General features: G+C 39.9%; 2 protein-coding genes across 2 annotated transcripts; one reads left to right on the top strand and one right to left on the bottom strand.

Moving 5' to 3' along the window:
- Positions 1-3,035: 3,035 nt before the first annotated feature.
- LOC145452206 (uncharacterized) lies at positions 3,036-18,877 on the top strand. The gene is made up of 5 exons (XM_080330432.1): positions 3,036-3,506; positions 3,575-3,773; positions 3,831-4,019; positions 4,198-4,301; positions 17,174-18,877. Exons 1-5 carry the CDS (start codon positions 3,412-3,414, stop codon positions 17,814-17,816), a joined length of 1,230 nt encoding a protein of 409 aa, XP_080186558.1. The 5' UTR covers positions 3,036-3,411; the 3' UTR covers positions 17,817-18,877.
- A 681-nt stretch (positions 18,878-19,558) lies between these two features.
- Positions 19,559-25,888, bottom strand: LOC145452212 (nose resistant to fluoxetine protein 6-like). Its single transcript, XM_080330442.1, has 6 exons — positions 25,811-25,888; positions 24,991-25,113; positions 24,736-24,928; positions 24,484-24,673; positions 24,261-24,419; positions 19,559-19,930 (listed from the first exon to the last, which is right to left on the bottom strand). The coding sequence occupies exons 2-6, from the start codon at positions 25,053-25,055 to the stop codon at positions 19,791-19,793; spliced, it is 747 nt and encodes a 248-aa protein (XP_080186568.1). The 5' UTR covers positions 25,056-25,113; positions 25,811-25,888; the 3' UTR covers positions 19,559-19,790.

Here is a 25,888-nt window from a genome sequence, read left to right as displayed (position 1 = left end):
TTGTATAAGAAGAACGCCAAATCTCATAAACAGAGAGACGCCTTTCTCGGGCAGAAGACTTCGGCTTCGCCAATTGTGAGCATATAATCGTCCATCACTTTCTAGATACGTTTTCCAAGATTCCGTTTAACACAATCCCTATACTTCAAATAATTCCATACATCTTATCTAGCTACTAAAACTAGCACATTTAGGATAATTTGAATTGCCGTAAAGTAGGAGAATTAACGACAAAATGTGGACGAAAATCCATGTCAGCATTGCCGGACCACAAGCTCCTGGAAAAACAAATATAAAACCAACGAAGATCAGTATATCGCAGTGACAGTCATAGTCAGGGCTAAAAAAGCACTTCGTCAGCGCCTCTTCCAACTTGGTCTTGGCTCCCATTGTGTGATCAACACCCCTTTTCTAATACACTCTATTTCATGCATACCATTCCCCGAAAACGCACACATACACATATCCGTAGCAAGTCCGTAAAAGCGCCAGAACAGGTAACGATGTAAGGCGAGGTCCAGACTCATCTATTCATGTATATCGGCTTACGTGTACGCTTACGAGTATCAGTGTTATCAGCGGCCACTTAGAATCGTTACACATAGTCGCGTGCAGGGCGAATCTGTTTCGTAATTACGAGTGAATTTCGTCAGTAATATTGGTAGTTGCACAATGCACATATTACTATCAAATATTTATCCATTCTTCGTCCATGTGACCAGATTTATCGGTAGCAGATGGAGGGGGTGTCTTTGACAATTTAGGAAGCATAAATTTATGATGATGCATATTCGGGCGGGCCCATTGTTCCTGATCACATTGTTGCATGTAGACCGGCCATCGGGATTTTGGGTATAGTCGAAATATATCGGAATCAACCGAACGTATCAGAAAATTTCTTCCGTGTGATGCACAATTCCGATCACCCTTTTCAAGTTGTATTATTATCTCTGAAATATTTGAAAGCTAGTTCGTAAATTGAAATTGCATGCTGGCGGCCACCAATACATGATAACTGAATTGCGTCTATGCACCCGCACAATTATACTTCTACGAGATTACGACCGCAGGTTGGCCACCCCTGGTCAAAATTGAATGGAAATCCACGAGTCATTCGCTTAAATCGATCAGTGCAACAGTAAAGAAAATTACGTGAAATGGTCCCGATAACAGGATATTGCCGGAACTCATGTCAAAAAAGGTACAAACAATGTTTCTACAAAAATGAATTAACAAAAATTTCAAAACTTTCTGTTCACTCCATGAAAGTGTTAGGTTGTCTATAGTAACGCTGTTCACCAAATTTGGTTCAATTCCAACCAGTGGAAGCGGATTTATTGCCGTCGAAAAATATGGATTTGAATAAAATAGTATTTACGGAGGGCACACCTATAATAAATAATTACAGAATTGGTCACCGTAAATACTATTTTATTGATATCAATCAGTCAGGTTTATTATTTTTTCATCGTTTCAAAACATCACAAGACTGCGATATAATGTAAAGATAGGAAGGTGTCGAAACAACTTGGAGTAGCCATTAAGATCAGACACCCACCTTAGCCTAGGCCAGGGCTGGCCAACCTTTTCAGCCAAAGGGCCACATTCGATTGACGAACTTTTGCGCGGGCTACTATCCGCGCCAAGCGCGAAAATTTTTTGAAGTTCATAGGTCAATAATATTGTCACTTGATTATATTGCGGGCTTGCTGTATATCGCTGGGCTAAGTTTGCGAGGACTGGACTATTCGGCGCATGGACATATCGATATCGAAAGCTGTGACCAACGTGCGTCAATCATTTCGTGCCTAGGTTTCATAGTCGACGGTCTTACTGCCAGTGCAAACGCAAGGTCGCATATGTTGAACGACACTTTGTCTCGTAATCGCTAATATAGTTAGACTCAATCTGATACATTGGGCGTTCTTCAATTTTCACAAAAGGGCAACAATATTAAGAACAAGAAATCGAGTGATAAATCTATCGCAAATTATTCTGCTTTATTGTAGTGTACGAAGATATACCAATATATGAATGGTTGATGGATCTGTCAATGAGTCGAAACTGATATTTTAGTCATCCCATCTCAAGTGTTGCGGCCAGACTAATCAAATTTTTGGTTGGCCTTGCAAGTTCACAATCTGTGCAATCCATTTTTGATGATATTAGAAATTTCGGAAATTACCTCGCGGGCCACTCAAAATCTTCTCGCGGGCCACGGGTTGGCCGGCCCTGGCCTAGGCGAAGTAAATAAGAGGCATGTACACTGAATGAAAAGTAATGCAGAGAATATAAGACGCAAGCGACAAAATGAGGTGGCATGTGGCGGAGGGCGAGGTCGATGTTAGGTCGTGGTCCGGTAATCCTGAAGACTGGCTAGTATTGATTTAGAAGAAATTGCTTGTATTTCGACTTGAATACGGACATGCTCGACGACTGTCGGATAGCCGGCGAGATGCTGTTCCACAATTGGGGTCCAGCATACTTGATAGAGCAATGATAATGGAAATCTCACCAGGAAACCATGTTCAGATTTGATTGCTCACACGGTATCTATACAGCGTAGCGTAATAAAAGTGGAGTAGGGATAGCTTGTAATCGTTTCGCGATCACGGGGCATGATCCCAGACAGATTCTGCTGAATAGGCTTACCTTATCCTATACCATGCTTGACAGGTTGAATCGAAATCGCGCATGGTAAGCGTGTCCAGAATGAACTGTAAATGCCAATACACTCTGAATCAATTGATCAAGTAGTAAACCTTCCACATATATTTATACGCCCGCCAGAAAAAAAAAGTGGATAAGCCTTTCGATTGATATCTCTTACCTGGAAAATATGCCCCCGCCCCAAGAAATTCAATATCACAGTGGCGGTTCTTATTAGAAACTTCCCGTATTCAGGACATATTTATCTGAGACATTCCAAGCACCCGATATTATACTTCCACAATAAACACATTTAATAGAAATAGCAAAATTCTCAGAAAGGGAAGAATCAAATGATACCGGATTATCTACTGGTTATCTACAGTAGGCCTATAGTTTCTCTTATATGACAAAACAACTCCGATAAAAAACAAATAACTGTCCTATTCCTAATCCGCGGTTTATCCAAACATTGTCGTGCAAACAAGGTAAGGTTATCCCTCGATACTACAAGTCTGAGAATTTCCTTAAAATTATGAAATTTGGTATATGTCTATATACAGATAGAATCGCGTCGCATCCAGCTTACTCATGTCGACGATGCTGAGGTATCTTGTGATATCAGCACAGACGTCTTCGCGGACTATTTCCTGTTTATGGATCCATTCAAACATCAGTTTCCATAATTTTTGCGTTTGGCAAGACTCATGAATTCGCAGGTGATCAGTCATCAACAGACATTCAGTTGACCACAGCGGCATTATGCGCGAATACTTATTATACATGTCGATCGTGACATGTAACTTTCAAGCGAAGGCCTACGGTGTGGATGGAACCCTCGAAAAAGATACGCTGAAGTTGGTAGAATGTGGATACATGAATTAGTGCGAGGGGTTCGCGTTTAACTCGTGTGTCAATATTTCAGGATTTTATCAGAAAACGGACATTTAGTAGTTCTTTCCGATGGATGCGAGGGGTGTCAGAATAACTGGTTATCTTGGCTAGGGTGGAGTACGTGTGACATTCCTGTTCCAGGAAATCCGAAAGATATACCTCAATGCTACAACTCTTTGCAAAATCGTCAGCGCACTTGCAATGATACTACCTTGATTTGCAAGCAATTTGTAAGTCAGATCACAATAGCATATGGGTAAATGAAATACAGTCCGGTCGTATTTCAGGATTGGAGATTATGCCTTCACAATGAGTCGTGTACCGGCCAGTGGTCTATGTGGTCAAATCTCAGCAGCACTTGCTCTCAAGAATGCATGCCTCAGACGAGAAATCGAACTTGTGTGCACGATGGCAAAGTTGCTCCGGGACTTTGCTACCCTTCGGGGTACGCTATACAATATGACATCATAACTGAGGTAACGCAAATGCGGCGAATGAACTTTGTAGTCACATTGAATTTGACTTTTAAAATTGCGAAATTCGGCTAAAATATCACCGACTATATCACTTACATTTGGTGACATGTATAAAGTATTTTTAGAGATAGTTAATTTACAGAATTTATCACGCAGCCGGAACTCATTACTTTCACAGGAATGCACAGAGGATAATTGTAAATCGTATGCATACATTTACCCGGCGGTGTTTGGAGTCAAATTCATGCTCTTAGTCGTAGGAGCAGCAATGACCTCTCGACGGTAATACAGTAGTAGTATAGTAGATCGGTCGTGACTTGGTGTTTTTTGCATGGGATAGTATAGGCGGGGTGGTGATGTGCCTGAAAACCCGGGGTGGCATGCTAACGTTTTCGTCTTATGGCGGGGGTGGCATGCTAACGTTTTCGTCTTATGGCGGGGGGTGGCATGCTAACGTTTTCGTCTTATGGCGGGGGTGACATGCTAACGTTTTCGTCTTATGGGTGCGACCGCATGATAACGCGAAACTCGTGGTGGCATGCTAATGTTTTTAGGTATACGTGCGGCGACATGCTAACGACGATAAATGTGTCTGTCATGTATTCTTACGGGATCTGTGGCGACTCGCCATGTGTTCTTGCGGTCGTGATTCGTACTTTCAGGCATCTCTCGCGCGTTGTTGAATATGTATCAAGTAAATAGTCATGCGAATGAATCTTTGTTAATGTGTATATCGTTATTCTTATGGATGCGGCGATGATTCGTACTTTCAGGCATCTCTCGCGCGGTGTTGAATATGTACGAGTCACCAACAATAACCGCACAAACGGAAACGTGGCTTGCAAGAGGATTAAGCAGTGCGACCTATATTTCGAATGACCTGCGCGCTGAATTGTTTCACAGCCAACCGCGGTGGTCGTGACTCGCCTTTTTTACTATAGGTGGTGACGGTGATTCGCCTGGCGTGTATTCTTACGGGGTCTGTGGTGACTCGCCATGTGTTCTTATGGGTGCGGTCGCATGCGGCTATTGCGTCTTATGGCGGGGGTGGTGAGCGGCTATTGATGCTAACACGAAACCCGGGGTGGCGAGCGGTACTTATTTCTTATGGCGGCGGGTCTTATTTCTTATGGGTGCGGTCGTGATTCGTACTTTCGGTATAGACTGCGGGCGGCATGTCGTACTTTCAGCAAAAAAGGTGTGAAATAGTTTGCCAAGTCTAGGAATCACTTGCAAGGTAATATTTTGGTATTTAGTTTACCACAGAGCCGGCGTAGACGGCGATTCGAATATCAACAACAACAACGCTCACGAATTAACACTTCAAATAGCTGTGAAATAGTTTGCAAAACCCCGCGATCGCTGACAAGATAATGTCTCGGTCATAACCATCTTTCACGACTTGGTGTCATAACCATACCGATCGCTCACGCGGTGAAATTTTAGTAATCAGTTTGTCGCAGTACTTGATATCGCTGGTAAGATTTAACAAGTAACGAATAACAGACCGCGGTAACTTGAATAGCGACAAATTGTCACTTATTTCCGCTCTAACTCTAATCCTTTGTGAAGTTAACGCTTATTCAAAAGGGTGAGATATAATTTTAAAATCCAACGACCACTCACCGGATAATACTTCAGACATAGCAATTCCGCATACCCGCCTACAAGGTAATATTTCGGTAATTAGTTTGTCACAGAACCGTCGCAGGCGGTGATTGGAAAACCGACAATTTGTCACTCGCCCGCGATCGCTATATGTTTCACGCCTCCAGAATAGTGGCTGACTTTAGTTGCGTGATAAGATCCATGAAAATATTCAATCAATGTGTTAGTTTATCAACTTGAAATGAAACTCACTACACAAATCAAGTCAATTCGTATCTGAATTTTTAAATCGGTACAACTCTAATCCTTTGACAAATCCCTTACCGCGTTTTTGTTGAATCGAACGTAACCCGAATATTACTGACGCCGACTTTCAGCCGCATCGAATTATTCGCACATTCCGCGCCACTGTTTTCACACTTATAGAATCAATACCAACTATAACTCTACAAGAATCAAGAATCACAAGTATGTGCATTACACAGTTATTGTCTTTATTAACTTGAAATCAAACACTTAACAAAAACACACAACTAATCATTTGGCAACTCTAGCATTACCAAAAAATTCTAGTATTGTTGATTGAAAATCCTTGAGTCATTATTATCAAAAATGTTATAGTACCGCATCGGAATCCATTCGCGGGATGTACTAAAGTTAAATCCAGATAATCCAAAATGAAATATTTGGACTTTGACATAGTCTGAATTGAAATATATTGACAAACATGACTACCAACTTTGATCCAGTCACATTTCAAGATCATACTTTGAAACAATCCTTGAAACTTACAACTCTATTCACGACTGAGTTTTCCGTTTATCAAATAGAGTTTCAGTAAATACTATCGCGATATTTTAATGTGTTACTACACACAATAGAATCAATCAATGAAATAGCACCTGTTGTAAATATTTCTAACTTGACAACCACTTGTGCGTACCGCGATCGACTTGCGACGCGATGAGTTAAATCGGAATATTTCAATCTATTTGTCGAAACCTTGAACAAACTATCGGGTTATTTTTTGTTGTAATCGAGTGAACGGAAATAGTATTACGTCTCAACATTTTAGCATCTTCCCATAAACAAAAGAGTAAAATACAAAAAACCTTGTCAATTCAATCCGTTTGTAACTTACCCAACCAACTCAACAGTATCCTTACGAAAAGTAGACAAGACTACGCGAGTAATCACTACAATCCAAAATCCATAGCAAGTTCGGTTGTATTCATATCCCTACGACGCGTCTTTTGTTTTTCAACTGTAAAAGTCGTTACTATTTTGCAAGACAAAGTAATTACTACTTGATATATTTTATAAACCAAAGTAAATACTACTCGGTGTGTGGTTTGAGATTAACATATTACATTTGAGTATACCGGATTTGAATGCCTGACCAACGTAGTTGAGAATTCATTTCTTACAATCAAACGCCGGTTTTACATTGAAAGGTATCATACTGTAAACATAAGGATTGACACATTGATTTGATATATGAGATTTTGTAATGCTCGACCACGACTTGATTATTAAATTATTCACGATAATTAGACCCGATGTTGTGGTAAAGGTTATTAGAAAATATCACTTTTGGCATCGAGTACCAGTCGAAGTGGGTGAACAATAACACCGAAAATGATAAATGCGTTTCGTGCTACTATTGATACAAGTTCATTTCTATCAGGTGAAATAAACGCCATCACAAAACTCAGAGCATGCAAAGGTCTTGATTGATATGAATTTCGATTTGTGTCTTATGATTTTAGAAATATTATGATTCGTTAAACCAAAGTCGTATGTCCGATTATTAATTGATTGGAAACTTGATCACGTACCTCGATCATTACAGAAGATTATAACCCCATTGTCCGACAATCTTTTACAAAAGGATCGAAACCAAGTAACCCAAAGTCGTTGCCGTCGCATAAACAATTTGTACGACGTTTGATAATTGTACCCTATACGTTGGTGTACTAGAGATATTTGTAAAACACACTCTGGTAAAGAAATCGAAAAGATATCCTACACCTAAATCTGATAAAACCATTTTGCACTTTTTGTTCGTCAGTAGTATCCATTTTAATTTTCCCATTTCCTCTCGTCAAAGTAGATGTAATCATAGTCACTAAAGAACTTACTTGGATGTGTTTGAATTCTAGACATAGTTATGATTTACTCAACGCAAGACCCAAGAACAACCGTAGTTAACAACCGTGCACACATATCCAAAATATCGCACACTCCGCTATTCCTAAAGTACAAACACCCGATACAAAATATCACTTGTTGCGGCATCATCTTCACAATATCACCATTTTGTTTGTGTCAATTAGTTACTTTGTATGTTATCCCACAACTCTTACAAAAGTACGAAGGATATTAACATCGCACTAAGTAATTAACTTTACTCGATATTCTCACATTACGAAACTAAAGAATGGTTGGTTAGACTCTACAAACTGTTTCGATATCACAAGACCTTTATTGTCTGAATGGGTGTTCATGTATCTTAATAATCAAATAGTTCAACACAGAACTAGTACTAACAGAAACATCAGAGTTGTTTACACAAAAGTTTGTATGTGTACAGTATGCGAATACCATGTGTAAGTCCAGCACAATTGCAGTATCCATTCGAGTTTAGTCAACACAAATTTATTACAACGGAGCCACGTAAACTTTCGTGAAAGAAAAGCATACTCACTTCCAGAGGGTTATGTCAACACCATAGCAGTTCCCCAACAACAAAGTACATATGTTTCTAGCCACGGTCCTTACATCTTTCACATAGATCAATCTACTTTGCTAACGAAAAGTGCTGAGTCATCACATGATCGCTCTCACAACAAAACAGCTAGTAGATATTATCATTCAAAATATTCCTAACCCTTTACACACCAGTGACAAATCATACAACGAATATGCTTTGCGGGTCGAATTGTTGTTCAGTGTCAAGTCTACCTGTTGAAACGTACATTAAACAGCGCAATCCAATTAAAACCACGAATCTATTTTCATTTCGTCACATACAGAAAAATAAATTTTCTTTCTCCAACACATACTTGTAACCAATCGCTTTCATTAAACACACAACACCATAAAAGTATTTACTTTCTACAACATAGACATTCCGATGTAGTCAAGAAATATTTTTATTAATCAAAATCATCGATTTCTGTTCACGGCATTAGTGTGTGCATGTCATACCTGTGGGCCCCCGTATTAAAATGGACACGACACGACTGACTGTAAGGAGATAGAAGTCTATCACATCGATTTACATGTGGTCTTCGCTACGGTTTCAAAAAACGAATCATCTCTTTTGCATTGATCTAGACCGAGCAAGTTAGTTAATGGCCATGATTGTGTTTGTCATATGCGAATGATAGGGTTACTGTCAAATCTACATACAACAATCTTCTGACGATCATAATAGCAATTTCACTTTCCGCCCCTTCATAATTGTACAACTCGAACTACGTTTAACAAGACCAATCACACTACCGGCGTTGAACACAAGATACCTACCCAAGTAAAAATATCATTCTGGTTTGGACAACTGACGTTTACCTGTGTAAAATTATCATTTTCACCTGGAGGTCCACCGTTACCTAACTAAAATACCATTGTCCTTTGGAGATTTATCGTTTACCCAGTGTAACAATCCCCTTTTCACTTGGAAATCTATTTTTGGCCTGAATAACAAACCCCTTTTCACTTGGAAATCTATTTTTGCCCTGGATAACAAACCTTTTTCATTTGGAAATATATTTTTTCTCTTGGTAACAAACCTTTTTCACTTGGAAATATATTTTTTCTCTTGGTAATAAGCCTTTTTCACTTGGAAATATATTTTTTCTCTGAGTAACAAACCTTTTTCACTTGGAAATATATTTTTTCTCTTGGTAATAAACCTTTTTCACTTGGGAATATATTTTTTCTCTGGTTAACAAACCTTTTTCACTTGGAAATATATTTTTTCTCTGGGTAACAAACCTTTTTCACTTGGAAATATATTTTTTCCCCGGGTAACAAACCTTTTTCCCTGAGCAACAAACCTTTTTCACTTGCAAATATATTTTTTCCTGGGTAACAAACCTTTTTCACTTGGAAATATATTTTTTTCCCTGGGTAACAAACCTTTTTCGCTTGGAAATATATTTTTCCCTGGGTTACAAACCTTTTTCACTTGGTGATCCGTCGTTTACCTGAGTAAAAATATCATTTTCCTTTGGAGATCTGGTGTTTACCCAGTGTAACAATACATTTTCTCTTGGTCATCTAGCTTTTCCTAGAGTAACAAAACCATTTTCATTTTGAAATCTGACAACCACACCGACAATTTGATATTTTTGTATTTTCTTACAGCGAACAGCGACAAAATATACACCAACAACGACTCCGATACATTTGTCTAATCAAATATTCACTTGTGTTGGTGCATCCCATCAAAATCGTCGGTTACCCACATGCAATGCGCTCTTGTACACAGAAATGCATGTTTTGGAAAATTGGACAATAGGCTTCGATAGTTCTGTGATGTCCGGGTTCGTGCTTTGGATTTTCCAGAGTCAAAATGTCTGAATAAAACACCTCCTTGACGATGGTTGGTATGTGGATAACGGTGTTCGGAAAACGGTTGGATTTATGTCACCCATCGCGATAACAATTCCAGGTCGAGTTTTCCCCCGCGCGTTTACTATATTGTGTCTTTATTGGTCAATGTATGTCTCGACATTCAGTTTGAAATCGGAAACCCTGATAAGTATGTAACCGGATCCGGATATCAACTCTGAATCGATAAACCAATGAACAATATTCAAAGTAAACATGTTACACCCTGTGTTCCCACGAAAAAATACCATCCAGACATACGTCGCGCTTGTTTGCCCACATCAGTATACGCGTAAATGGAGGTGTGTGACATTGCATGCAATGTGTTGGTATACAAACATCGATCCACAGACATTATCATAGCCGGTAGTTTTGATGTAGATCGAATGTCATCACACCCGATAACAATGTCATACCAATAAGCCACATTGCAATGGCTCTGAGTCCGCGCTATTACATCGATATTTCGATACCGTTCACTGATTTACTCGATGGTGTTATAGTGTTGTAACATTACAAGATAGTCATGGCCCTATCTCCGGACATTCGATCTACATCAAAACTACCGGCTATGATAATGTCTGTGGATCGATGTTTGTATACCAACACATTGCATGCAATGTCACACACCTCCATTTACGCGTATACTGATGTGGGCAAACAAGCGCGACGTATGTCTGGATGGTATTTTTTCGTGGGAACACAGGGTGTAACATGTTTACTTTGAATATTGTTCATTGGTTTATCGATTCAGAGTTGATATCCGGATCCGGTTACATACTTATCAGGGTTTCCGATTTCAAACTGATTGTCGAGACATACATTGACCAATAAAGACACAATATAGTAAACGCGCGGGGGAAAACTCGACCTGGAATTGTTATCGCGATGGGTGACATAAATCCAACCGTTTTCCGAACACCGTTATCCACATACCAACCATCGTCAAGGAGGTGTTTTATTCAGACATTTTGACTCTGGAAAATCCAAAGCACGAACCCGGACATCACAGAACTATCGAAGCCTATTGTCCAATTTTCCAAAACATGCATTTCTGTGTACAAGAGCGCATTGCATGTGGGTAACCGACGATTTTGATGGGATGCACCAACACAAGTGAATATTTGATTAGACAAATGTATCGGAGTCGTTGTTGGTGTATATTTTGTCGCTGTTCGCTGTAAGAAAATACAAAAATATCAAATTGTCGGTGTGGTTGTCAGATTTCAAAATGAAAATGGTTTTGTTACTCTAGGAAAAGCTAGATGACCAAGAGAAAATGTATTGTTACACTGGGTAAACACCAGATCCCCAAAGGAAAATGATATTTTTACTCAGGTAAACGACGGATCACCAAGTGAAAAAGGTTTGTAACCCAGGGAAAAATATATTTCCAAGCGAAAAAGGTTTGTTACCCAGGGAAAAAAATATATTTCCAAGTGAAAAAGGTTTGTTACCCAGGAAAAAATATATTTGCAAGTGAAAAAGGTTTGTTGCTCAGGGAAAAAGGTTTGTTACCCGGGGAAAAAATATATTTCCAAGTGAAAAAGGTTTGTTACCCAGAGAAAAAATATATTTCCAAGTGAAAAAGGTTTGTTAACCAGAGAAAAAATATATTCCCAAGTGAAAAAGGTTTATTACCAAGAGAAAAAATATATTTCCAAGTGAAAAAGGTTTGTTACTCAGAGAAAAAATATATTTCCAAGTGAAAAAGGCTTATTACCAAGAGAAAAAATATATTTCCAAGTGAAAAAGGTTTGTTACCAAGAGAAAAAATATATTTCCAAATGAAAAAGGTTTGTTATCCAGGGCAAAAATAGATTTCCAAGTGAAAAGGGGTTTGTTATTCAGGCCAAAAATAGATTTCCAAGTGAAAAGGGGATTGTTACACTGGGTAAACGATAAATCTCCAAAGGACAATGGTATTTTAGTTAGGTAACGGTGGACCTCCAGGTGAAAATGATAATTTTACACAGGTAAACGTCAGTTGTCCAAACCAGAATGATATTTTTACTTGGGTAGGTATCTTGTGTTCAACGCCGGTAGTGTGATTGGTCTTGTTAAACGTAGTTCGAGTTGTACAATTATGAAGGGGCGGAAAGTGAAATTGCTATTATGATCGTCAGAAGATTGTTGTATGTAGATTTGACAGTAACCCTATCATTCGCATATGACAAACACAATCATGGCCATTAACTAACTTGCTCGGTCTAGATCAATGCAAAAGAGATGATTCGTTTTTTGAAACCGTAGCGAAGACCACATGTAAATCGATGTGATAGACTTCTATCTCCTTACAGTCAGTCGTGTCGTGTCCATTTTAATACGGGGGCCCACAGGTATGACATGCACACACTAACGCCGTGAACAGAAATCGATGATTTTGATTAATAAAAATATTTCTTGACTACATCGGAATGTCTATGTTGTAGAAAGTAAATACTTTTATGGTGTTGTGTGTTTAATGAAAGCGATTGGTTACAAGTATGTGTTGGAGAAAGAAAATTTATTTTTCTGTATGTGACGAAATGAAAATAGATTCGTGGTTTTAATTGGATTGCGCTGTTTAATGTACGTTTCAACAGGTAGACTTGACACTGAACAACAATTCGACCCGCAAAGCATATTCGTTGTATGATTTGTCACTGGTGTGTAAAGGGTTAGGAATATTTTGAATGATAATATCTACTAGCTGTTTTGTTGTGAGAGCGATCATGTGATGACTCAGCACTTTTCGTTAGCAAAGTAGATTGATCTATGTGAAAGATGTAAGGACCGTGGCTAGAAACATATGTACTTTGTTGTTGGGGAACTGCTATGGTGTTGACATAACCCTCTGGAAGTGAGTATGCTTTTCTTTCACGAAAGTTTACGTGGCTCCGTTGTAATAAATTTGTGTTGACTAAACTCGAATGGATACTGCAATTGTGCTGGACTTACACATGGTATTCGCATACTGTACACATACAAACTTTTGTGTAAACAACTCTGATGTTTCTGTTAGTACTAGTTCTGTGTTGAACTATTTGATTATTAAGATACATGAACACCCATTCAGACAATAAAGGTCTTGTGATATCGAAACAGTTTGTAGAGTCTAACCAACCATTCTTTAGTTTCGTAATGTGAGAATATCGAGTAAAGTTAATTACTTAGTGCGATGTTAATATCCTTCGTACTTTTGTAAGAGTTGTGGGATAACATACAAAGTAACTAATTGACACAAACAAAATGGTGATATTGTGAAGATGATGCCGCAACAAGTGATATTTTGTATCGGGTGTTTGTACTTTAGGAATAGCGGAGTGTGCGATATTTTGGATATGTGTGCACGGTTGTTAACTACGGTTGTTCTTGGGTCTTGCGTTGAGTAAATCATAACTATGTCTAGAATTCAAACACATCCAAGTAAGTTCTTTAGTGACTATGATTACATCTACTTTGACGAGAGGAAATGGGAAAATTAAAATGGATACTACTGACGAACAAAAAGTGCAAAATGGTTTTATCAGATTTAGGTGTAGGATATCTTTTCGATTTCTTTACCAGAGTGTGTTTTACAAATATCTCTAGTACACCAACGTATAGGGTACAATTATCAAACGTCGTACAAATTGTTTATGCGACGGCAACGACTTTGGGTTACTTGGTTTCGATCCTTTTGTAAAAGATTGTCGGACAATGGGGTTATAATCTTCTGTAATGATCGAGGTACGTGATCAAGTTTCCAATCAATTAATAATCGGACATACGACTTTGGTTTAACGAATCATAATATTTCTAAAATCATAAGACACAAATCGAAATTCATATCAATCAAGACCTTTGCATGCTCTGAGTTTTGTGATGGCGTTTATTTCACCTGATAGAAATGAACTTGTATCAATAGTAGCACGAAACGCATTTATCATTTTCGGTGTTATTGTTCACCCACTTCGACTGGTACTCGATGCCAAAAGTGATATTTTCTAATAACCTTTACCACAACATCGGGTCTAATTATCGTGAATAATTTAATAATCAAGTCGTGGTCGAGCATTACAAAATCTCATATATCAAATCAATGTGTCAATCCTTATGTTTACAGTATGATACCTTTCAATGTAAAACCGGCGTTTGATTGTAAGAAATGAATTCTCAACTACGTTGGTCAGGCATTCAAATCCGGTATACTCAAATGTAATATGTTAATCTCAAACCACACACCGAGTAGTATTTACTTTGGTTTATAAAATATATCAAGTAGTAATTACTTTGTCTTGCAAAATAGTAACGACTTTTACAGTTGAAAAACAAAAGACGCGTCGTAGGGATATGAATACAACCGAACTTGCTATGGATTTTGGATTGTAGTGATTACTCGCGTAGTCTTGTCTACTTTTCGTAAGGATACTGTTGAGTTGGTTGGGTAAGTTACAAACGGATTGAATTGACAAGGTTTTTTGTATTTTACTCTTTTGTTTATGGGAAGATGCTAAAATGTTGAGACGTAATACTATTTCCGTTCACTCGATTACAACAAAAAATAACCCGATAGTTTGTTCAAGGTTTCGACAAATAGATTGAAATATTCCGATTTAACTCATCGCGTCGCAAGTCGATCGCGGTACGCACAAGTGGTTGTCAAGTTAGAAATATTTACAACAGGTGCTATTTCATTGATTGATTCTATTGTGTGTAGTAACACATTAAAATATCGCGATAGTATTTACTGAAACTCTATTTGATAAACGGAAAACTCAGTCGTGAATAGAGTTGTAAGTTTCAAGGATTGTTTCAAAGTATGATCTTGAAATGTGACTGGATCAAAGTTGGTAGTCATGTTTGTCAATATATTTCAATTCAGACTATGTCAAAGTCCAAATATTTCATTTTGGATTATCTGGATTTAACTTTAGTACATCCCGCGAATGGATTCCGATGCGGTACTATAACATTTTTGATAATAATGACTCAAGGATTTTCAATCAACAATACTGGAATTTTTTGGTAATGCTAGAGTTGCCAAATGATTAGTTGTGTGTTTTTGTTAAGTGTTTGATTTCAAGTTAATAAAGACAATAACTGTGTAATGCACATACTTGTGATTCTTGATTCTTGTAGAGTTATAGTTGGTATTGATTCTATAAGTGTGAAAACAGTGGCGCGGAATGTGCGAATAATTCGATGCGGCTGAAAGTCGGCGTCAGTAATATTCGGGTTACGTTCGATTCAACAAAAACGCGGTAAGGGATTTGTCAAAGGATTAGAGTTGTACCGATTTAAAAATTCAGATACGAATTGACTTGATTTGTGTAGTGAGTTTCATTTCAAGTTGATAAACTAACACATTGATTGAATATTTTCATGGATCTTATCACGCAACTAAAGTCAGCCACTATTCTGGAGGCGTGAAACATATAGCGATCGCGGGCGAGTGACAAATTGTCGGTTTTCCAATCACCGCCTGCGACGGTTCTGTGACAAACTAATTACCGAAATATTACCTTGTAGGCGGGTATGCGGAATTGCTATGTCTGAAGTATTATCCGGTGAGTGGTCGTTGGATTTTAAAATTATATCTCACCCTTTTGAATAAGCGTTAACTTCACAAAGGATTAGAGTTAGAGCGGAAATAAGTGACAATTTGTCGCTATTCAAGTTACCGCGGTCTGTTATTCGTTACTTGTTAAATCTTACCAGCGATATCAAGTACTGCGACAAACTGATTACTAAAATTTCACCGCGTGAGCGATCGGTATGGTTATGACACCAAGTCGTGAAAGATGGTTATGACCGAGACATTATCTTGTCAGCGATCGCGGGGTTTTGCAAACTATTTCACAGCTATTTGAAGTGTTAATTCGTGAGCGTTGTTGTTGTTGATATTCGAATCGCCGTCTACGCCGGCTCTGTGGTAAACTAAATACCAAAATATTACCTTGCAAGTGATTCCTAGACTTGGCAAACTATTTCACACCTTTTTTGCTGAAAGTACGACATGCCGCCCGCAGTCTATACCGAAAGTACGAATCACGACCGCACCCATAAGAAATAAGACCCGCCGCCATAAGAAATAAGTACCGCTCGCCACCCCGGGTTTCGTGTTAGCATCAATAGCCGCTCACCACCCCCGCCATAAGACGCAATAGCCGCATGCGACCGCACCCATAAGAACACATGGCGAGTCACCACAGACCCCGTAAGAATACACGCCAGGCGAATCACCGTCACCACCTATAGTAAAAAAGGCGAGTCACGACCACCGCGGTTGGCTGTGAAACAATTCAGCGCGCAGGTCATTCGAAATATAGGTCGCACTGCTTAATCCTCTTGCAAGCCACGTTTCCGTTTGTGCGGTTATTGTTGGTGACTCGTACATATTCAACACCGCGCGAGAGATGCCTGAAAGTACGAATCATCGCCGCATCCATAAGAATAACGATATACACATTAACAAAGATTCATTCGCATGACTATTTACTTGATACATATTCAACAACGCGCGAGAGATGCCTGAAAGTACGAATCACGACCGCAAGAACACATGGCGAGTCGCCACAGATCCCGTAAGAATACATGACAGACACATTTATCGTCGTTAGCATGTCGCCGCACGTATACCTAAAAACATTAGCATGCCACCACGAGTTTCGCGTTATCATGCGGTCGCACCCATAAGACGAAAACGTTAGCATGTCACCCCCGCCATAAGACGAAAACGTTAGCATGCCACCCCCCGCCATAAGACGAAAACGTTAGCATGCCACCCCCGCCATAAGACGAAAACGTTAGCATGCCACCCCGGGTTTTCAGGCACATCACCACCCCGCCTATACTATCCCATGCAAAAAACACCAAGTCACGACCGATCTACTATACTACTTACAGTATGCGACACATTGTCCTTTATAACAAGTTAAAATTGTCCATTATGTGATTCTTTTCAGTCGCATGCGTCATGGCCAAAATCAAGTTCGAACGCGGGCAGGTGCGAGAAAGTCACTAAGTTATCGCCATTATAGCTTCGCTGTTGAAATCCCAGCGCTCAACGAGATAGAATTGACTGTGGAATCGGCAGAACATATTTATGAATATACAAACCAACAGTTAAGAGACACAGATGATATTCAACCATACTCCAGCGCCTACCAGATCGAAACGCAAGAAGCTGATCTGTATGAAGTTCCCATAAAAACCGCCCCAGGCATGAAGCCCCATCAACAACAACAACAACAAGTGACCGGTACAGAAACGCCAAAGATCTCGCGGGCACGCAGTCTTGATAACATTTTAAGTCATACAAACGCATATCCAGGATATACCGAAAAACCGAAGGGCGTAAGATGGGGTCGGCAACAGAGTATGGCATGTATTGATAGTGATCACTATTATTGCGGTGCAAATGAGGCTATCAACGAAGAGATGCCACAAGCTGTTTCACAGAAACGCAGTGCTTGCTTCGCGGAACAGGAGTACAGTTGTCAGCGAATCACCACCAATGTACCTGCGGACTATGAATCTTATACTGCAATGAAAAGTCCAGTATCGAATGCGGAATTCGGATATCCAAACAGGAAGTTCAATGAATAGTGCGGTCATACTTCAGAAAATCAGAAAACAGATAGTTCAGTGGCGGGCAACATACGGCCCGCGGACAGTTTTCCGTCTTACATGATAATGTGACCCGCGGCCCCAGTCTGCCAAGATTCCCCACGACTTGCTTACCAGTTAAAATTTTAGTGTCTGTACTTTATTACATGCGTGTGCCGTGTATGCACAATTGCACATGCGCAACGTAAGTTCGTCAAAGCGACAAGACTTGCATTATCGGCATTTACGATGTACTCAACCCTAATGTCGTTTGTGGTAATAATGGTGTTTGTCGACTACAATAGTCATTTACACCATCAGGCTGATATTTCATATTTTGGATTCCGTAACCGCCGACTTGTATCACGGCACACTTCTATAGGCTTCTGCAAGACACCGATTATGGCAGGGGTCGCCAACTCAAAACGGGTCGCGGGCCACTTTTCAAATTTCGTAGAGGACGCGGGCCGCATGAATTCAATATCGAGATTAATTAGGCCACACAGTTGAACAACAACACTATCTTGTCCCCTACTCAACCCTAATGAATTGATATCCTGGTAAATTCGGGGTACCGGGCTTATCGAACGCCTTGAAATCTTAATTAGGGATTGCACCATGTGTTGATTGATCAGAGAGAAGCAGACATGGCGGTACCTGTATGGCAATGCTATTCTCAAATCCACATTGTTTTCCTCATTATCGGCGAGAAATGGTTTGAAGTGACATTGCTGTCGTTAAAATACATTCATTAAATACGATTTATTCCTTGTATATGTGGATAAATGGGCGAATAATGTATCGATTCAGCAATCCCGCCTGCCAAGTACTTAATTTCCCCATATCTGGACCGCCAACTGGAGAAGTTGCCCGCCCCTGGTATAATAATCCTTCTCGAGTGGACCTTCGTTTCGTATATATATATGAAATGACTACGGAACATCTGAGATGAAGATGAAACTGATTAGGCCTATATATATTTTTGTGATTGTTCTGTAATTGGATTTATCCATCTGATTTATATGTAATCGCGATCGATTACGTGAGCCTAATAGTTGGTATCCTTCACCAGTGGTTCTCAAACTGCGGGGGGGGGGGGGGTGCTCCCATTGGTGGCGTGAAAGCATCTGAAGGGGGCGCGAAGCCGTCTGAGGGAAATGATGTTGCTTTAACACAGAATGATTTCAAAGTGTGCTGGAACTTCAAAGTTTTAACAATGGCCATAATCCTAATTATAGTACGATTTAAATGTCATACTTTCGATGTACCATCCATACACCTATATAATATAGATTTTGGATGATACGGAACCTTGCACTGATCAGCTGGTGTCTCTGAATAGGAGAAACTGGCAAATGTGTGTAGGTGTTAGATGATGCTAATGGTCTGTCAAGCATATGTGCAGATTTTGCTGAAAGGCACACAGTTACGACCTTATGAGGTTATGTCATATGCTATGCATAGTATGCCTTTTCAATCGAATAAACAAGCATTTAGGTCGAAGTAACTACTCCGAGTATATAGTCGATCAAGACGCATTTTGTAGTCAGCCAATCATTAGAATCGCAGCCCAAAAGTACTCTATTTAGTTATTCTCTTGCCGATCACGTGCGGCCCGCGTAATTGGTTTTTAATTTAACTTGTGGTCAGGTAGCCAATATCATCAATGGGGGCATGTATAAAAAAAAGTTTGCGAACCACTGACTTGGACCGATGATTCAAAGCTTAGTGACTCGGTAGCATTTTTCGATGTTGGATGGTTTGGCTATACGCGGGGCTTATTCACGACTAGCAGCAAGTCAAATGATTTGGTCTCGGAGTCACTTGCACGTCGTTTTTAAACACCATTTGTTTTAAATGCACGTTGGTATACAAAATATCACATTTCTTCTGATAAAAGGGCACAGAACAAAGATTCTAGAAGGAGTACATGGTTTATTCTGTATACTGTTAATTGAATCGTCCCGTCTTGTTTTAAGACATCCTTTCTGCGGACACCTCTCTTGCAATTGTTGTCTGAGACCTTCCAAATGCTGCTCGTAACAAATTTGCACATGGAGCCTCGATAAGATACCACATGATGAGAGACGCAACGACCGAGAAGGGGACGACAGCTGTAAAAAAACATATAACATTTTGTGGTGCCTACCTGCTATACCTGGATGGTATGACATCATGTTATAACAGGGGTTATACCTTTAATAAGCTGCTGAACACTTATACTCTAATATGAAAGCCTTCGCGGAACCCCAAGTTTTCAAGAATCATAGAAAACAAAAATCAACCACAATACACACTTATACGTTACCATACATTCCTGGTGCACATAATGAACTGTGCATCAATAGAGTTTTAAAATTAAAAGTTATAATAAATATTTCTTGCAAATCAGTGTGACTATACTGTTTGATTTCAGATACCAGCTCAGAATTGCGAGATTTACCTAGGAAAGTGTCATCGTATTTTTCGGTAGAAACGCAACAGCTTGATACCAATTGCTGGAAATGGCATTTTTGAAGGCGATTTCTCGTGTCTTGACCTCAAGGGAACTCCTGATTCAGAATCACGAAACCACTAGTGTTCCATGAGACACCTTTTAAGAACCCCTGTGTATTACCCAGGGTTGTAATGACTCGAGTCACGAAATTTTCTGGGTGACTCGACTTGACACGAGTCATTTTTTCTAATGCGTAAAATTACTCGACTCGACTTGAGTCAATTTGTGTATTGACTCGACTTGAACTCAAGTCATTGTGCATGACTCGAGACTACAGGATGGCCAAGACAGACATTTCATTGTAACTTCGAAGAATAGTAGTCGTCGCACTATTGGTATTTCGTCTAGTCCTGATACTTGGAAAATAGGGCCAGAAGCTGTTAGGAGTGAGGGAAGTTACGATATCATGAATGCGAGTCATTTTATATCACTCGAGAAGAGTTGAAAAAAGTGGTTTGAAACGGATTGAACTCAAAACTAAACAGTGAACACAATGACTTGGACTCGGACTCGAGTCAAAACACTATGACACGGACTCGACCATCTATCACCGACTTGGACTCGTACTTGACTCGGTGGTGAATTCAAAATGACTCGACTTGACTCGAGTCAAAACTATGAAAGTGAGATTGACATGTGACTCGGAACCAGACATGGGGTAATCGTGATTAGTAATCGTAATCGATTACGACGATTACAGCATTTCCAAGTAATCGTAATCGCAATCGATTACATTCGAAAAAAATCCGAAGTAATCGTAATCGTAATCGACTACTTCACATATCTAATCGATTTTTTTGTGAAAGAACGATTACTTTTCATTTGTGCAATGCCCATGACATGAACTGAACTATGAACATTCATGAGCATTGAGCAACGAAGAGTGTGAAAACAGGATTTGGATAGCAGAAATGTCTGGTTTTCAAACGCCTCTATAATCATTATTACGTCACAAGTATTAGCTTGGTTCTTGATTGCGTAACGAATTATCCGCACGTAGTAAATAGATATTCGATGTAAATAATGTAGTACTGTGATTGTAAGAACACCCGCTGTGGATTATGTCACTGCACTGATCATTACACTGCACACGCCACTACCTCGCAGCAGGATAATAATCACCACACGGCCTAGTTTAGTTTCGAATAGTAACGTATATGTACAAATTGTAGGCTACATTGTACAATGTATAGATGTTTTGTTATGCTTAGGTAAACGCAATCTGACCGTAGCTGATTGGCGAGCGGTAGGCCTATTTACGTATACAATGGACAACGATTTGAAATTTTGTACCCGTCAAATTATACATGACAATTTCTACATCGAAGCATTGAAAACCAGGCTGCTGATAAAAAATCATAACCGAGCCGTTATTTTCCGTTACTCGTATAACGGCAGATCGAAATATATGTATTAAATGGATTGCAGTCAGAAGTTGATGTTTGCCTTATCATATTCTCATACGGCCCTACTTAAAACGGGCAACAATTGTTCCTTCGCAATTTTATACTCATCATTCGGATATGCCACTAGCCATCCCCTTACACACCATGTTAGCGTGGATTTCAGCTAGAATCAGTACCGAAACAGCACTTAGCCACCGCCATTCTCACAAATCGAGATCTTGTGCTCCCCATAAGGCAGTGTTTCCCAACCTTTTCCCACCCACGTACCATTTCGAGGTTTTATGCAGTGCTCGCGTACCACCTACAAGTTACGCGCGCCGAAGGCGGTCAAAAATGTTTAAACCATTTATTACGTCATAAGCACGTATTTGACCTATGTGAGATGCAATAACAATTTCTATTAAACTGGGCATTATCAGTCAGGGCTAATGAGATGCATGGAATTGTTTTTTCACCACCAGTCACAAGAAGAACAGCCTAATGAATTAACAACTAAAGTCGATTTATTCAATGCGATGGCTACATTTGTTTATTTTCCAATAGCAAGGGACGGCTAAACTTATCGACCAAAGGGCACATGAGATTTGCGAACCAGTGCGCGGGCCACTTGAATGTTGATGACCTTTTTTAGCCACCCAATAGGAGCGAACCGGATTAGGTAATGATGAAACAAGACTTATATTACTACGCATCAAAATCGATAACAATTATATCGTGAAAAGTGAGTGTGCATAATGCGCTCATGAAGTAACCGCGCGAAAGCTTTTCAAAGTTAGTGAATGAGTTAGGCCAATACTAATGTCCCTTGCATATATTGTGGGTCACGTCTGTATACCACTGCTGGGCTCACTTGGAAAACACAGGATTATTCGAACATAATAATATTGACGATTTCGGTGTGAACATGCGTCTATCATTTTGTGCAAAAGTTTCATCGCCGATCATCTTCATCTCTGCGAGTGCAGACGCGAAGTCGGATGTTATATGGCACGTTTTCTCATAATTGCCAGTATAGTCAATTAAGTAGAATAGGAGTAGTTTTATATTCAGGAAGGGCTACAAAAAGCAACAAATTGAGTGACAATAAATCGCGCGAAGTGCTAAGAATAATATCAAGTCAAATAAATCTACCACGAAATATTCTACTTTATGGTCATATAGGGAGATCTACGAAATATCTTGCTGGCCCCTTGCTACCCCAGTACGTCGGAACTGGTATATAAGTCATCAACCCCCCAAATTTCGGGGTCAGACTAATCCAGTTTTAGGTTGGCCTTGGAAGCTAACAGTAAATTACCTGAGTAATTTATTATTTGATAGTATGACTAATTTCGAGAATTATCTCGTGGGCCACATTTGGCCCGCGGGCCACGGGTTGGCCGTCCCTGCGCTAGCTGATCGATGCGTGGCATACGTTTACGCAAAGCGCATCGAAAGTCGTGCATGGGCGCAACAAATCGGTTTCGTTTCTTCGACTTGATGGTCATATAGGGATGGAAATCCTTGCTCGCACTCCCACGTAGAAGGGAGAATTAACAGCTGGGGAATAGCGTGACAAGCTAGCGTCGAATACGAAGAAGCGATGCTACAAAATACCTCAAAATCAACCCCACCTGCACTAATGACTCCCTTCGGTCGAAAAAAACAGAATCTACTCGCGTACCACTTGGAAGACCTTCGCGTACCACAGGTTGGGAACCACTGCCATAGGCGATCAATAAAGCTTGTGGCGGGCGAAGTCCCCCAGAACCCCCTTAAAGGCTGGGCTTTTCACAAGAACTGGAAAACACGATTTGATGCGATGGATCCGCTGTGAGATTGCTGTCAAGTCGCGCCAGGCGCGAATATTTAGGCACATAATTTACGACTATAACTTTATTGTAAGGTGTTAACTCGTGACCTCCTGTCTGCTATATAGTCATCAGATATTGGAGTCGCCCAAACGTAGCGGACGAAAAGAAAACTAAACGAAAAACTTTTGTGAGACGCACCAAAAATTGTCATTTATGCACGTGGTTCATCATTTTCCTCAGTGAGTGCCCCCGGTGGCATTTGTATTGTGGGGCTGAGATTGAAAATACTATTCTTCGCGACCATCCAGCGCGGCTATGGACAATGGACAAATACACAATGTTTCGGCCAATGTAGCATGTCTTGTTGTGTTGCGGCGCGGTATTGGCTGGCACCGAAATGCCTATTTCTGTGTGAATCATGCCATGGTATATTATGTCATACACAGGAAATGACGTCATTATATCTCATTTAAAAATAAAGACCTTCTCTCATGAGGCCTTTTCATCGCATTGTTGTCTTCCAAAGATAACTTCTCAGAAGCAAAATGAATGTAATCGTGAGTAATCGTGATTACTTTTCCAAAGTAATCGTAATCGTAATCGACTACTCGCGGATTTTGCTGTAATCGTAATCGTAATCGCGTGATTCATAAGTAATCGTAATCGCAATCGATTACATTCATGAAGTAATCACCCCATGTCTGCTCGGAACCTTGTGACTTGGATACAACCCTGGTATTAACCATACCGATGAACACGACGATGAAATAGCCCAGTGAGAAGATTGGATTTTCCCCCAATGAGCCGAAGTACGCAGAAATGATAATGCAGTGGACTAGGTATATTCCGTACGTCAGTCTTCCTAGGGGAGTCCAGTAGTTCCAGGAAAGCACCGTATTGACAAAACCTAAAAGGAATGTTGCCTTACCATAGTAAAAAGCGAAGAGGTAACTAGCAAGAAATCAAAACACCTGCATTCCCAGTGGCGCAGGAAATGATAATCCACGCAACTGATGCTGCCCATGCCGGCCGCGAGAGAGAGATGTACACAATTCGCTCAAACGGTGAGAAAAGGCGCCCTTTCGCAATATGCAGAAATGGACCGTACACTACGGCGACGCATGTGATCATTGCTCCAGTCCAAATCAACATATTAGTTTTCTAGACAAAGTGGAATGATGTATTATGTTGTGCTTGAATCAAGTTGGATCCTATTGCCAAACCTTTCGTATTGTCAACTTCATTTTACTCTCGTATAGGAAATATCCCGCAAACATTCCAACTAAGTATACGGAAGCATGTGTCCACGGCCGAAAGTATGGCGTGTAATTGATGAATGTTATCGCCGGGCTCAAGGAGATCTCAGGTTCAATATGAAACGAGCCGTTGCCGTGTTCGATTTCATCTGACATTTTCCTGATTCATACAATGCAACAGTTTGACGCAGGCTATAACAATTCGAATGGACATTGACTGACTTGGAATAAAATGCCTTCAGGACTCCGCCGGGCTGATAATCGTATATGTTGGAAAGAACGGCCATGACGATTACACTGGAGATCAGTGCAGAGGAAAGGGCAGCAATACCCCATTTTCGTCGCCTGTTTGCAAAGGATCAGTTCAGTTTATAGTTTAGTTCAGCGATAAATTATCAAAGACAGGTGGGAGACGAAACGAATTGGAATAGTCGTTCAATCAAACACCTATCTGGAATATAGTACACTATTCAATATTTATTGTTTCTATAAATAAACGCACCGGCTATGAAATATCATAGATATGCGTAATTTGGTCATCATACTGCAATGATGAAACTCATCTCATGAACACAAGTCTTATATGGTGCGATTATGTACTCTACATATCGGTGGTTTCTAAACTAAAAGAACGTGGAATTCTATTTTGCGGTTGTCCCCTGTCCCTTTTGGGGTATATTTACAAGCTATCAACCTTGTAAAACTTTGTTCACTGCAGCATGCGATGGTTTTCTGTTGCAAAAGCCTTTCTTAATTTGATACGATATCCAAATTTTCGTCAGCGCCAAACCAGATTGGATCGCATTTGCTTTGCCACTTCGATTCGGCGTCACATATCATTATCCGGGTTATAATTAATCCTGGCCATGGATTAATCAAGAAACAATATTTGAAGTCTACCGTATTACGGGATATGGATCAATCAACGCGAGTCCAGTCATAAGATAGAAAAAGGAAATATCAAGCTCTTGATCATAATCGTCTTTATTCAAAGGAAGAGAATCGACAGCATAAAATTATTGACACTAGTAACTCAACCTACTTGTGCAACAGGATGATAAAATACGGAGCGAGCAAATAGTACTGAAAGTCGCATGCCAAGTACCAACCAATAGACAGA

This window comes from Botryllus schlosseri, chromosome 12, assembly GCF_051294905.1.
Source record: "Botryllus schlosseri isolate E-star chromosome 12, Bs_hap1, whole genome shotgun sequence".
Lineage (NCBI taxonomy): Eukaryota > Metazoa > Chordata > Ascidiacea > Stolidobranchia > Styelidae > Botryllus > Botryllus schlosseri.
The sequence above is the reverse complement of the archived record's forward strand: the minus strand, read 5'-3'. Positions and strand labels throughout refer to the sequence as shown.